Source organism: Crocodylus porosus, unplaced genomic scaffold (genome assembly GCF_001723895.1).
Source record: "Crocodylus porosus isolate Cpor-Errol unplaced genomic scaffold, CroPor_comp1, whole genome shotgun sequence".
Lineage (NCBI taxonomy): Eukaryota > Metazoa > Chordata > Crocodylia > Crocodylidae > Crocodylus > Crocodylus porosus.
Window position 1 is genome coordinate 6,385,574 of NW_017728911.1, and position 15,550 is coordinate 6,401,123.

A 15,550-nucleotide genomic window follows, 5' to 3' on the forward strand; every position below is an offset into this window, starting at 1 on the left:
TTTCTAAAATGCTGCTAAAAGGGGCTTGGGTTTCTTTATACTTGTACTTTGGTGCTGAATGCTATACTGTGTTCAGCACCAAATGAGCTGTACTTGCTACTGACACTTATCATCTGGAAAGCAAAGCATCTTTGCTGCATTGTTTTAGAACTGCCAAGTGTGTGAGGTTATATATCTCAGGGTCCACCATTAGTATGAGTCCCAAAATAAGATAAATTTAGTACGGATGTGAGGATGCATTGTGATAACTGAGGCTAGAGAAAAGAAAAAGTAGAGATAAGGGGGAATAAAACAAAGCCACAAAATCTCATATATTATACACTAAATGAAATTGTACACCTTGGCAAATATAGGAAATCATATGCTTATCTTCATAGCTTGTCTGGGTTAGCATAATCCAGATATTTTCTAACACTCAGTTAATCAGTCCTATGGTAATAGTCAAAATAAGTCTGCTAAGGTATGGTATGGTGGAAGGAGAGTCAAGACTCCTTGCAATACTCTTTAGAATTTAGTCTGTAAATAGTTTATTTGCATGACAAGTGACTTGGTGTTTTCACCTGTAAATAAAAGTTGGGCATATTATTTTTACTTCACAGTTTATTTAGATTTAGAAATACAAATCATGCCACAGAAGAATGTTTGTAGTCTCCATACCAAATTTTCTGGGGGAAAGAACTACCTTCTGTTTTAGATTTAAAAAGGGTTCTTCATCAATCTCTATTTGAAATTGTTCTTTCAGTTCCCAAGGAATTCTTTCAAGTCATGCTCCAAACAGTTTTTGATTGTTAAATTATCTTTTGACCCTCTCTCCATGAACTGTAATAAAGCTAAAGTTTCTTTTGTTCTCTGAGTACTTTGCAAACCTGAATCTTTTTTGTTTTGGTTTGTCACCACAAAAGCAGTTGCTCAGCAACAAAACCACGGGTAAGCAGTCATCCAGATAATCTCAAGCAGGTAAAATTCTCTTTTGTGATTGTTTTTTAACTATAACTTTTTGACATCTCTAAATTTTCATTTGTACTGCTTTTGAGCTATCATACAATGTGCTTTCATTGTTAATGCATATCATTTTGTTTGATTTCAGTGTCAGAATACGGATTTGCAGTTCTCTGTATTTTTAGGTAAATGGTTTTGGTTTTGCCTTTGCTCCCACTTTTTTTTTTTGCCATGATTAAAAGCTATATAAAAAGTACTTAAATATGCTAAATATTACTTAGAAGGATGGCCTTTTCCTTCTGCCCCTAATAAAAGTTGTCTGTCTTTGATAGCTTGCCTGAAGTAATAGACCTTGCAACAATTCTGTGATGCTTATAGGCAGACAAGTTCTTTGGGTAAATCCGGGACCTTTGATTAGATCAGGGATGGGCAAAATATGGCCCATGGGCCACATCCAGCCTGCAAGACCATTCTGTCTGGCCTGTGGGACCCCTAAAAAATTTAGAAAATTAATATTTATCAAAAATGACAGGAACCAAGGGCAGTAGGACCCAAGGGAAGCCTGGCAGGCTCCCACAACAGCAGGGGCTTCTGGCCTGGGAGCAAGTGGCTGCCCCTGTGGTGCTGGAACCTCTGGGAAGGGGGGGCAGGGGAAAGGCTAGGGGAGGACCCCAGGCAGGGAAGGAGCCCAGGGAAAAGTGGCCCAGGGCAGAAAGCAGCACCTTGCCTGCCCCCTGTACTGCAGCCGCTTGCAGCCTGCATGGGGTTGTCTGGAGCAAGCACAGGCAGTCCTAGGTGGGCTGCAAGTGGCTGCAGCGCAGGGTGCCGGGCGCAGGGTGGACAAAGGGACACTTTTTGTGTCACCTGTGCTCAGCACCACCTTGTAACCTGGCCCCACTGCCAGCCTGATCCCTGTGCCAGGCCAGCTTCTCCATCTCCCTGCTGGTGCAGCCCAGCCTGGCTCCACAGACCCTTGCTAGCCTGTGCCCTACTCTGGGACCCACCAGTGCTGGCCCTGGGACACTGATCCCAAGACATTGGGACATTGGTCTCAAGATGGTGACCGGAGGCAGGGCACCTGTCAAGGCTGGGTACCCATGGGGCCCTCAACAGCCTGCCAAAACTGGGTAAGCGGCCCTCTGCCTGAAATAACTGCCTGCCCCGGATTAGACCAACTCAGAGAGTTGGAAAAATTCTTCTTTGCAAGCTTTCGGGTACAAACACCCTTCCTCAGGCTGAGGAACCATCTGCAGATGGTCTGCACGCTTCCTGGATGGAGCAGTGATGCTTTTAGGCAGGTGTAGGCTCCCCCATTGCAGGGATTCAGCTGCCCATTGGGGGTCTTGCCATGAGAGAAGAGCAGGAGTCTGCACACACTGGCCCTTCCCACCTGTGGCAAAAAAAAAAAAAGCCCTGGTCTAGCAGGGTGGGAACAGCCAAGGCCCCATGACACCTGTGCGTTGGACAGGGTATGACGCTGCTGGGGGCACCGTGACGCCAGGAGACGTCATCGAGCTGGCCAGTGACGAAGCGGCCCTTCAGTTTTAGCTGCACGAAATCATCCCTGCGGGTCCATCAACGGGAAGCAGCTCTCCCCTCATCACTCTCCTCTTTCAGGTATAGGGGGGACTAAAGCGTCAGGTGCGATCGCGTGGCGTCACTTCAGCAATAGAGGCGCGCATCTAACGTCACTAGCCCCGCCCCCCAGAGCGCAGCAGGCACCGGCGGCAAGGAAGGGCAGCGCCTTCAGAGGCTCAGCGAGCATGCGCGGGTCGCCAGGGCATGCGCAGTTCCGGTTTGGCCAGCAGCCGTGCCTGGCGCCGCGCCGGCCGCTGGCGGGCTGCGATGACATCACTTCGGCGGGAGGCGCGCGGGCGGGACGGCGCAGTCAGGCGGCGAGCGTGAGTGTCGGTCGCTTATTGCGCTCCGCGGAGTAGAGGGGAGGGGCGGCCTGCCCGGAGGGGCAAGATGGCGGCCGGCTGCTCCTGCCCCTCGCCCGGGCCCCGGCGCTGGGTGCAGGTCATGGCTGGGTGGCCCCTCCTCCCCCCCGCCCCCGGGCCCAGGGGCTTCTCGGTGCCGCCCCCGGCTTACCTCAGCGCGGAGCCCGCGGGCCCTGGCCGGGAGCTCGCTGTGGGGCGGGGGGCACCGCTCCCCTGGGACTGCGGGAGACGTGTCCTGCCCGGCCGGCGGGGGGCGCTGCTCTTGTAGGAGGCAGCTGCTGCAGCCTGGCCCAGTCCTCGTGTGGACGCGGCGGCCTGGAGCCGCTCTGCTTCTCTGTGAGCACTGTGGGCTCAACAGGCCCCGCCAGTGGCTCCAAACCACTGCTTGTCAGCACTTAAACGTGGCAGCCAGGCCAGTGTCAGAAGGCCGGAGACCCGCGAGGACAAGGGTTCTAGCTGGAGGGAGAAATAAATGCATCTGATTGTGGTTCCTGCTGGAGAGCTCAGCTCTGAGAGGGTAGAGGGGATAGTCCTTTGGCTCAGCTTGTGCGTTTCATAGTGCCCTAGGTATGGTCACTTCTCCCTGTGTCTCTCTATTTTGTTTTGCTGCTTATAAAATGAATAAATAAATAAAAACCAAACGAATGGGTAAGCAAGGGAGAAAAGCAGGTCGGTAAGAGAACTCAGTGGTCAAACCTCAAAAATATCAGGAAAGATACAAGCACTCATGTTGTTAGCTATGACATCAAACTTAAAAATCTGCCAGAGCTTTGAATCGATGCTGTGCTTATGATAGTAGTGCAGATGGCATGGTTTGAGAAGCTGACAGGATGGCATTATAGTTCTGTCATACAGAAAGTGACTGGAAGCTCATTGTCACTTTGCATTAGGGTTGGCATCATTCTTATGTTCTGTGCACTGACCTTTTAAATGGGACCAGTGTGGGGACATGTTGTTTTCATAAACCAAGTGTGTGTTTGTATGACTAGGATCAAAGAAAAGTAGGGCTGAAAGGGACCTTATGAAGTCATCTAGTCTAGCTCGCTGCTCAAAGCAGGATATTCCCTGACTACACCATCCCAGCCAAGTGTCCGTCCAGCCTACTCTTGAAAATGTTCAGGGATGGAGATTCTGCCTTAGGCAGCCTGCTCCAATGCTGGACCACCCTCATGGGTGAAAAGTTCCAACCTAAATTTACTCTGCTGCGATCTGAGTCCTTTGCTTCTAATCCTGTTCTGTATAGCCACAGAATAAAAACCCATCTCCATTCTTGTCCTTAAGGTATTTGAAGACTGCTGTCCAATCCCTCCCCTTCAGTTTTCTCTTCTCCAGATTAAATACCCTAATTTTGTCATCTTTTCCTCATAAATTATACTTTACAGGCTCCTAATAATTTTTGTGGCTCTCTGCTGGGCTCTTTCCAATCGGTATACATATTTCTTAAACTGTGGGGCCCAAAACTGGACACAGTACTCCAGGTGGTGCCTCACCAGGGCTGAATGGAGCAGAAGAATTACTTCCCTTCATTTTTAAGTCACAGTCCTGTTAATACAACCACCATGCTGTTGACTTTTTTTTTCAACAAGTTTTTTACATGCTGCTGGCTCATATTCATCTTATGGTCCACTGTAACCCCCAGGTCCTTCTCTGCAGTACTGTAGTCAAACTAGTCGCTGTCCACCATCTGTGTCTTTGCATGCAGTTGTTCTGTCCCAAGTGCAGAACTTTGCACTTGCCCTTGCTGAAGCTCATGTGATTGATTGCAGACTATTCTTCCACTTTATCCAGGTAATTCTGGATTTTAGCCCTGCTCTCGAGTATCTGCAACTCCACCCAACATGGTCCCCTTATCTAAATCATTAATAAGTTTTAAACAATACTGGACCCAGGGCAAACCCCTGGAGAACCCCATTTGATACCTCCTCCCAGCTAGACCTTGAGCCTTTATGGATAAAAATACAACCAGCTTTGTATCCACCTTATAGTATTTTTATCTAGTTCATATTTCCTTACCTTATTATTAAGAATATAGTGGGAGATGGTGTCAAAAGCCTTGCTAAAGTCAAGGTATATTGGGCATTTATACACATACTCCAGGGGAAGTGGCAGGGTCGCTTTAAAGCACCAGAAATGTCACGTATATCAGCATCCCCACACTGAAAAATGGTGGTGGGGGTGCTTTAACTCAACAAGCTTTAGTTAAAGTGCCCCCAACACCATTTTTCAGTGGGAATGCTGATGCATGTGCTGCTGGAGTCTGCTGAAGCATGGTAATTTTGATACTCCAGCAGACTATTAATCGAGCCTCCTTCAATGTGCTGTAATTACAGCTTGTCAGAGGAGCCTTGATGCATATGTATAGGTGCCCATTGCTTCCCTCGCAACTCTCCCCATCCACAACTGTCACATTATCATAGATGGAAAGCCAGTTAATTAAGTATGGCTTGCTCTCATCAAATCCATGTTGACTGTTCCTGATCACTTTGTTCTCCCTCTAGGTGTTTTGCAATCGATTCCTCGAGCACCTGCACCATCATCTTTTCAAGTATTATGGTTAGTCTGACTAAGCTGTAATTTCCCCATGCCACCTTCTTTCCTTTCTTAAAAAAGGGCACTCTATTTGCTGTTTTCTAATTTATCTGGAACCCCACCTGACCTCCACTGGTTCTCAAAGAAAATAGCCAGTGGCCCTGAAATTACCTCAGCATAATTCTGTTATGCAGATGACTTTCTTCTTCCAGCTATGTACCTGTCTGCCACTCCAGGATTTCTTCCTAATTCACAATTATTTTTAAGAAAGTAGTTTCACTTACCCTTGCATATGATTGTTCTTTCCACACAGATACAATTCTATCCTATTTTTTCGCTCTATTTAAGGAGTGAAAAATATCAATCTCTGCTTGAGATTTATGCCTTCCCAGGCCCCTGGCCTGGCATATAGGCCCTGTCCCTTAAAAGCTTTTTCTTTGGAATGCAGTTGGCCATTGTTTGAGAATAACACCTTGCAGTGTCTCTCCATAAGGCTGCTTAATAGCAACTGGTTATTGAGAAATCAAACCTGTTACACTTGTCAACAAACCAACTGGTGACTTTTTGGACCAACTCTTGTATGTCCCTCCCAACTGTACAGTTGGGCCAATAAAATCTATCACCCACAAAAATCCTTGCCTCTCACATGATCATAGCTGATTATAAGCTGTTGCTGGAGATCAAACATTCAGGTAGCTTGATTTGCCTGATGTATAGTGTACTAAAAAATTAATCTTGCATAAAGATGTATCAGTGACACTTGGCCTCACTGACCTGTGAAAATAGATTCTAAAATCTAATAATGATGTATGAATGTGTTTCCTTTTTCAGCATTGACTTTTCTACCTTTCATTGACTGCCCACTTATTCCTGTGACAGGGAGAGCAGAAGTGCCTAAACTGTCTTTTCAACACTATTTCTTATTTGATGCCATATTTTCTTGCATATAATACACCTCTAAATGTAATACACATCTTGTTTTTGAAAAGCAGAATAGAGAAAAAAAGATCTTTCCTTGTAGTAAGTACCTGATTAGCAACAGGTAGGGAGCCAAGCCTGCTCATTTTTCTGTTCTGTGCGAGTCCTGTTAGATTTTACTTTCTGCCTTACTGGAAATAATGAAACTGCACTTACTGGATTTCTTGCATCTAATGCTCACTGCAACTTCTGGTAGCTGGTTTTTGGAAGAAATTGTATGCGTTTGTATGCAAGAAAATAGCATTGTATTGTTATCATAACCTTTCTTATTAATATCTTCTCCAAGGTAGACAGTTCCAATGTTTTCAATCTTTTTTCCTTGGAAAGTATTTTTCATGTCTTTATTCATGTTTATTCTTGTTTCTTTTGAATCCCCTTAGTTCTGAAATATCCTTTATGATAGGTGTAGGGAATTAATTTGGCTGGAGGGCTGCTTAACAGGTTTTGCTGAACTGTTGAGGGCTGCAAGGGTAGTCTCTGTCCCTGATTGCCATCTTGGGACCAGAAATCCCACTGCTGACCTTTGCCACTAAAAGTTCCTCCCCTTGCCCTGGAAGTACTCCAGGAAAAAAAACCCCAAATCATATAATAAAAAATCAAACGTACTATAACTTATTTTAGTTGTATTTTAAAAATATTTTTGTCCTGATATATATATGTATATAGAGGCAAATGCATAATAGTTCGAAATACAGTCCTACTTCTGTATATTATGTGTGGGTGATAAGCAAGTGTATGTGTGGGCGTGTGTGTTTGAAGGGGTGTGGGGTGTAGGTACTGTGGGTATAGATGTGGGGTATGTGGTTGGGTTGGGGACAGTGGGAGGGTGTGGGATTATGGTGAGTGGGGTGGGAGTGTGTGTGGGAGGGTGTGTTTGGGAAAATGGTGGGTGGTGAGGAATGTGTGGGAGGGTGTGAGTGGGGTATGGTGGGAGACAGGGTGGGGTATGTGCATGTGTGCGTGAGGGGGGTGGGTCCTTGGAGTCTCTCGAGTGTGCCAGTCCCTGGGGCTACATGTGGTGGCAGCGAGTGGGACCAGCCCCAGTGAGCCCTGAAGAAGAAGCTGACAGTGCAGGTTGTGGTCTTGGCTGGGGTGGCAGGGAGAGGAGTGGAGCCAACCCAGCTCCATAGCATGGAGCTCCCTGTCATTCCTCATGACCTATATATAGTAGTGAGCAGGGCCAGGCTGCCAGCTTCATCATGCGTGGCTCTTCCCAGAAGCGTGTGGCTCAGGTGTACTGCTTGTGAGCTTTGTGCGATGGAGCCAGGCGGACCCCGCACCCAGGCTCTGTGTTCCTGCTGCCCCGTCCTGGGTCCCTGCCAGCCCTGGAGCACCAGCACAGGCCCTGTGCTCATGCCCACCACCACTGCTGCTCCCCCACCACTGCCACTTTCCCTGCTGCCACCGCTGCCTTTCCCCTACTGCTTTTCTATGCTTCTCTCCCCCCCCCGCCCCGGTGTGCCTGCCTGCTACTTCCCAGCTACAACTGCCACTCCTCCCACCTGCCTGCCTGGTGCTGCTTCCCCCTCCCCACTCTGGCCAGGCTGCTTCCATGACATGCTGTGTGGTCCCGCCCATGAAGCCGAGTTCCACGTAGTGCTGGCTGCGGTGGGCTGGCTCTGGCAGGATGCAGTTCCCGGCAGCATGGCTGGGACCGTACGGAATGGCATGGAGCCAGCCTGGCTTGGCCCAGCCCCCCACAGAGTGAGGCGATCACCAACAGTCCTCCCCACCCCCATCTTCTTCCCATTCTTATCTGAGTTTCCTCTCTCAGATGGAGGGAGAGCTGTGGAACAGCCCCATGGTCCCTAGGAGAGAAGCCTCTGCTAGACGTAAGCTTCCAGTTGGGGGCTGGGGGTGGGACAGGGTTGGGTGGGCTTTTCTCCTGCTGCCGCTAGGTCTTGCTGCCTCTGGGTCACGCCTTGTCAGTTTTGAAAGGCAGCCCCTGGCAGGTAATAATTTTCTAAATTTTAGAGGGACCCAGATAGAATGGCCTGGCCAGCCAGATCCAGCCCGCGGGTTGTATTTTGCCCACCCCTGCTTTATGAGATGGGGATGACTAGCAGTATACATGTTGTCCGAGATTTAACCATACCTTTGATATGTACAGGGGCATTATAATGCTCTTATTACCTCACTGTACAGTTGCAGAGTTGGGAATATAGGGAAAATTATGAATCCAGTATCTTTCAAATTGGCAATATTTGAAAGTATACCATTTTCTCTATTAGCATACTAGGGACTTCTAATGTAAATGTAAACAAATGAATTTTAACATAATAAAAGGCTTAGTGTGTCTCCCTGTATGTCTGTCTGTCCATGGCTCCCTCCATCGTCCCAGCCCATCTCTGCCTCCCCTCCTTGCCCAAGCAGCAGGGCTGCCCCCCACCTCCCTGCCTGAGGGCAAAGGGGGGCAAAGGGTAGCAGTGCCCTCCCACCGCCTGGCCCTGACACCCCTCTCCCCCCACCCCCGGAACAGCCAGCAGGAAAGGGAGGTGGTGGGCAGGGAGGGAGGGAGCAGGAGCTGGGAGTGGAGGAAGGTGGAAGCGGGCCAGGTGGATGGAGGGGGAGGGGAGGGGTGGCAGAGTCAGATGTGGAGCCATAGGCAGAGGGAGAAAAAAATTGTGGGGCTGAGTGTGGGATCAGGAGAGAGTGGAGCAGAGCTAGCCCAGGATTGGGATTGGGGCTGCAGCCTGCTGTGCCCGTGTGGCTGCCCCTTCCCCTGCACCCAGCGGCCCCACGCAAATCTGCCACCTCCCAGCCCCGCAGCCCCACAGTGGCTCTGGCCTTGCACTGCCTGGGGGGACCTGGAGCCAAGGGCTAGAGCACAGGGCCAAGCTTGGCTGCACCACTGGGCCACGGGATGGATCCCTCGGAACCCCTGCACCTGCCCTGTCCTGCTCCGGGTCATTCCTGGGAAGAGCCTGGCACAGCCTGGTGGCTACTTCAGAGGCATGGTACTGGGGAGCCAAGGGCAGGGGGCATGTGCCCCCCTGATTTCTGCATGGGGAAAGGGTGGGCTGTAGCTGCAGGCTGGGCTCTGCCTGGTCCTGGCCTCTGTGCCTCGCTGCCACTTTTGAAAGCTGTGTGGTGCCATGTGCCTCACTGCCTGGCCTGCCCCGCAGCAAGACACACATGGTGCCGTGCTGCGCCCATTTCAAAGATGGAAGTGAGGCCTGGAAGCAGGGAGCAGAGCCCAGCCCACAGTTGCAGCCTGCCCTTACCCTGTGCAAAGATCGGGGGGGGCCACATGCCCCGCCCTTGGCTTCCCAGTGCCGTGCCTCTGGAGGAGCCGCCAGGCTCCAATTGTCCCATGACCCAGCCCAGCCAGGTTTTGGGGCAATCCCCACAGTGCAGCAAAGAGCAGGGCAGTGGTGAATGATTCAGCCCTGCCCCTACCTCACTCCCTCTTGCACTGTGTGGGGTCTTGATCTTCCGTGTTCCCTCCTTCTCTCCCCAGCCCAGGCAGTAATGACAGCAAGTTGAAAGAAACTTACCTGCGTGCTGGATTGGCTGTGATCCTGGCTATGGAGGATCTCAGTGTGTGTGTCCCTCCCCTCCTGCTGCAGCAGCCTGCAGCTGGGTGCCCTGTGGCCATACCTGCTGCCCTGTGTTTGGGGGGGGCTGAGCCCCATTAGCCTCCCCCTTCTGCTGCCTATGTGCTCAGCTGCAACTTCCCTGCTGGGCTAGGCATCTGCTACCGTCTGTGAACGCACATGTGCCCCAACACGTGTGTGCGCCACCCCTGGGTACCTGCACCCACTGCTGAACCCAACCTACCCCCACCTTGGGGGGGCCTGTGGTCATCCAAACATTTGCCCTAGCTCCCACGCCCCACTTGGAGGTCCCTTTCACTAACCCTGCCACACTCCCTTGCTCACTGTGCAATCTCTCTGTCCCTCCACCCTGACTTACTGCATAGAGGCTGCTCCCCAAATTGCCTGGTTGCATTCCTGGCCACCTGCATGGTGACATGGGCAACACTCGTTGGTGATGTTATCGGCTACACTGGGCAAAAAAAAGCCGATAACATCAATTTTCCTTTTATCCACGTCAATACAATATGTGACCGATATATCGGTGCATGTCTAGATAGGCCCAGTTTTGTTTGCTGAGGGCCACAATAATCTTAATCCATCTGGGCGTGGACAGGGGCCTGATTCAGACCAGTGGGGGTCCCCTGCACCATCATTCTGGAGGGGCAGTTTGCTAATGTGTATACATAACTGCACCCACCCACTTTAAAAAAACCCAAAGAAGGTGTGAATGCTGATCCAAAATGTAGAGAAATTGAACAGAACCCTTTATGATGAAGATCATTAAAAGATTCTAGGGATGCACCGATAGAGATTTTAGGGGCCAATATGGATAGCTGATTTTTAAAGAGGCATATTGACCAATACCGTTCCGTTTCCAATACAGCTGCGTGCAGCTGGTAAGTCTGTTGTGGGGGAAGGGGCATGTGGGGGGAGATCAGTGCCCCTGTGCTGAGGGAGGGAGTGGGGCTGGGGCAGGTGCTGCCCAGCTGGGACAGGGTGGGGTGTGGGATGAAGCCATGGCTCATCCTGAGGGCGTGGGGAGGGGGCAGGGTGGCTCCCGCTGCTGTGCACAGACTGGGAGGGCACAGGGGGATGTGCCCTGGATCTCTCTGGGGGGCGGGGGGCGCTGCTCCTGTGGGCTGGGGTCGGGGCTGCGTTGGGTTCTTCCCAGCATGTGGGGTCTGCACTCAGGGCTGTGGGGCTGGTGTATGGGGGCTGCACTCAGGGCTGGTGATGGCAGTGGTGCTGGGAGGGGGCTGCTGTCCCCCCCATTACCCCTCTCCCTGCGCCACCACCCCCTGCCCCAAGTGCACCCCCCACACACCGAGAGCACAGCTCCCACATGCCGGGAAGAGCCAGGAACAGCCCTGGCCCCTTCCCCAGCCTGCAGGGAAGCCCCCCCGTCCCAGCTCCCTGCACAGATCTGGGGCACATGCTGTGTGCGCCCCCCAACTTAGGCAGCGCCTGCCCCAGCCCCTGCCTCACTTCCTCTCTTACCACAGGTGGTATTGATTTGCCCCCCACACCCTTTTCTTTCCCCTTCCCCTTCCACCACAAGAGACTTGCCAGCTGTATGCAGGTTTCCAAGCTACCGGGCTGTGCTCTTTGCTGCCTGTGTGCTGCTCTGCAGCTGTGTATGCATGAGCATTTATCGGCTAAATTATTGGCCACATCAGGCTGATTTCCAATACGCTCAATTTTCTCTATATTGGTGCCGATCTGATGTTGGACTAATGTATCAGTTCAGCTGTAAGAGATTTATTTTAGAAGGACTAAGTGCATGAGAGTGGACTGGAGGATCACCTTCCAAACATCTTCAGTATTTTGAAATACTATGGTATTAGCTATAAAATACATCAGATTAGAAATATGTGGTCAGTTAGTTTGAAATTGCTGTTCTATGTGACAAAATGCTCCTTATGCAAACTGAGGCCACTTGAAAGCTGTGGACATCCATAGATATCTCTTCCAAATAGATTTTAGGGTTTCACTCCTTTCCTTCAGGATAATGGGAATATATTTTCCAATATGGTTTATTTGAATTAGTTTACATGTATTTTATGCAATTATTTATGATATTTCTACATGAGCATTTTAATTATTTTCTAGATTAATTAACTTTCCTTTTAATTTTCTGCTAGTTATTTATCTTTTAATAAACACCTTTTGAAATTCTTGATAAAATGTTCAGAGTATATTTATCTACAGAGTTGAGCCTGTGCATGAAATGTTACTTTATTTACATCCCTTGCCAAATATAAAGTTACATTATACCTTTTAAATATACATGGCTTAAACTATTACTAATGTCTAATTGTATATTTTTTTTAACACAGGTATCAAAATTCCATGGGGTCAGCCAAAAATGCCGTAAGTGAACCTGTTGATGTTGAGGAGGGTGTTAGTACGATGGTAAGTCAACCGTCTAGTACGACAGTGTCTTAAGATTTTTCTTTATTGAAAGGAAAGAAATACTGTGTTACTGGCTTACAGTTTTTCTTCTTGTTATTGTAACGGTACAGCTTTTTCAGTTGGGCATCATCTGATGTGTGAAGGGACTTCAGGTAATTCTGTGTATTTTCTGTAAGGATGAGGAGGCATTTTAAAATGCGACAGATATTTTAATGCCAACCTAATGATTCTTGACATTCCGGGCCTATAAATGTTGTGGTCATATAGCATACAGATTTTCTTATGGGAATAAGTCATCTATCTTGTGTAAAAATATTTAGGGTGTGGCTTTGAAGCATATTGTGTTCCACCAGGTCTTCCCTTGGTAGCTTTAAATTAGGATACTGTATTTGAAATGAAAATTATGTTGTTCATCCTCATTACAAAGGAGTAGGAAACTGTTCATTTAATGCCTGAGGGACTGGGAGTACCTACATCGCACTTCAGTACTTGCCTCTGGCCTGTGGTAAGTGCAGTACTGTTATAAATTATGGAAGGAGCTGCATTGATTCTTTTCTTAACAAAGAGAGAGAGACCCTTTAGTGAAGGGTCTTTTGGGCAGAATGAGTAAAAATGAAGAGGAGGAAAAAGAGAATGATTTTGGTGATTCCTGAGTTTTTACGTTTCTGTATTGTTTGCAGGACTCGTGCATTTTTCATGTATGTATTTTATACTAAAATATGAAACCTCACTTGACACTTGTCAGTATTATGGTTTGAACTGGAAGTGAATGGAAGCTTTGTTGTTGATTTTGAAAGGTCTAGGCTTTCTTTGAGTGATTATATTACTATCACGTTACGTAAAATGTGCTTGTTGAATTAGGTTAACTTGTCAGTCTCCACAGCTTCTTGTGGTTGTGAGTTTGGCAAGTTAATTGCTTGCTGTGTGAAAAAAGAACTTCCTTTGGTTAATTTTAAATTTACTACCCAATAGTTTCATTTTATGTCCCTTAGGTCTAGTATCTTAAGAGGAGTAAATATTAAATCTTTATTTACTTTTTCTGATCCATTCAGTATTTTGTAAACCACTATCATATCCCCCCAGACTTCTCTTTTTGAAGATTAAAAGTGTGAGAAGAATGTATTTTCCAGCTGCCATGTACATTTATAGATGGTGTTTTATTCATTCTGTGTTTTACATTACAAATAAATTATTGTAAATTCCTCTTCCCAAAACTGAGAGTTGAGCCAAGAGATTCAATCTCTTGGTTCACCAATGATTCATTAGCAGAACTGGGTGAAGATATGGAAGAGGTCTCTGTGCCATAGTGAGTTAAGAAGCCATTCCTCTGTGCAGTATGGTGGTAGGAGTAAAATGGATGGATAGGAATGGAGATGGGCTCTATGCTTCCCTCTAGGTTTCCAGAATCTCTCTAAATTCCTTTGCAATCAACAGCTGGATTTGAAACTCTAGTGGCTAGCTGACAGTTTTTCAATTAATTCAGTTAAGAAGGGTTTGTGCCGTGGATTTGATAATCTGAGCCCGCTGATGATCACTAGGTGGGCTCAGCCTGAAGCCACGTATTTTATTTTTTTTTAGTATTCTCTTTAATAAAAAATTGGGTTACTACAATAAAATAATCTATGTTAAAAGGTATTATTAGTTGTACAAAGTTAAGTATTGCAAAATTTAGGAAATGTCAGAATTAAGGTCATATAATGTGAATTTGGTATGTGTATAGCAAATGAGCTAAGCGGTGCAGAGCCGTGCTGAGGCTAGCTGCTTCTTTGCTGCTGCCGCTTCTCCCCTCAGGACTGTAGCTTCCTTCTGGCTGTGGCCTGTGTGCAGCTTTCACCTGGAAGTTGCTTCCATATTGCTGCTACTTCTCCTCCCTGACTCATCTGCGGCTGTTTTTCCTTCTCATCTCCACCTCCCAGCTATACCGCCCTCCACTTCCCCCACCTGTCTTCACACTGTCTGCATGTTAGGATTGGGCCCTGGGGCTCCTCGCATCCCAGGGAGCCCCAGGATCAGGCCTCACACTGCCCTGTGTGTCCTGTCAAGCATGCAGAAGCACAGAACTCTGCCCTAGTCTGGAAATTTAGCAGTAAGGGAGTGGTGCCACTGCTGCCTTGCTGCCAAGTTTTTAAACCCATGGGAAATCCTGTGGGGTGGATTACATGGCGCTGGGGGCCAAATCTGGTTTGTGGCCCAGGGATTGGGAACCCCATGTGTATACAGTTCATTGAATGAAGCTGGGGCTCTGGAAAATGAATAGTATGCGACTGTGCAGTTAAAGACTATGTATAGTGATGCATATGATCAAGGGGTCCAAAGCAAAGGTCCACAAGAAAACTGAATTGTAGCATATTCTGGCTTTTTACATTTTCAATTTGAATATATTCTTACATATTTCTTTAACTGCAATTAGGAATATGTTGAAGAGTATTGAATTATATTGAGTGTGTAATGTGTCAAGGTGTTTTTAAGCTTTCCTCAGAGGCACTGGGTGTTGGCTATAGTCAAGGCTACAGATGTGGACTGGACTGTGCCAATTCTGCTGGGACCCAAGCTGGAGGTTCCTGGCTAGAGGGTTTTCCCTCCTCCACTTGGGGTCAGACTGGTTGCCATATTTGTGGTCAGGAAGGAATTTTACCCCATGGTCCTATTTGTACGAACTGTGGGGGCTTTTGCCTTCCTCTGTAGTGGGAGCAATGGCCCTGCGATCTCTTGAGCGTATATTGACAGTATTTCATACAAGCAGGACATTAGCTGCCATGATTCGTGTGCTTTACCTGGGGCAGGTTAGGATGTTAGGTCTGTGTTGTGTCCAGATCAACAAGAGTCTTATGTCGAGTTTAGATTATGGATTGCATAGGATGGTTTAGATGGGGATAATCCTGCCTTAGGCAGGGGGTTGGCCTAGATGACCTCTGGAAGTCCATTTCTGCCCTACTTCTCTAACTCTATAATCACAAAATATTGGTTGTTGTATCTGAATCAGTTTTTGACAAAGCAGGCAAAATAAAAAATGTAGATGTTTGCTTGTTTTTTTGTTGTAGTGGTTTAGAGCTCTATTGTGAAGTATACCAGATCAAAAGCTTTTTTGAAGTCAAGATATATGACATCAATCTCTTCTCCCTTGTGCAGGTGATAGGTCACCTGGTCATAGAAGGAAATGAGATTGGTCAAACAAGACCTACCCGCAACAAACCCGTGCTGGCTATCCCTTAG

The 15,550-nt window shown here is 47.9% G+C and overlaps 1 protein-coding gene across 4 annotated transcripts in view; it reads left to right on the top strand.

The window, feature by feature from the left end:
- The first annotated feature begins 2,723 nt into the window (after positions 1–2,723).
- SCAPER (S-phase cyclin A associated protein in the ER) overlaps positions 2,724–15,550 on the top strand; it is a 364,249-nt gene continuing 351,422 nt past the window's right edge. Inside the window, exons 1-3 of one of the 4 annotated variants that reach the window (XM_019533360.1) lie at positions 2,725–2,840; positions 5,378–5,432; positions 12,262–12,337. In XM_019533360.1, coding sequence (XP_019388905.1) covers positions 12,275–12,337 — 63 coding nt within the window. In that variant the 5' untranslated portion in view covers positions 2,725–2,840; positions 5,378–5,432; positions 12,262–12,274. Of the gene's footprint in view, positions 2,841–3,427; positions 3,447–5,377; positions 5,433–12,261; positions 12,338–15,550 lie in introns of those variants that run through there. The other 3 variants (XM_019533358.1, XM_019533359.1, XM_019533361.1) reach the window with 3 other exon arrangements.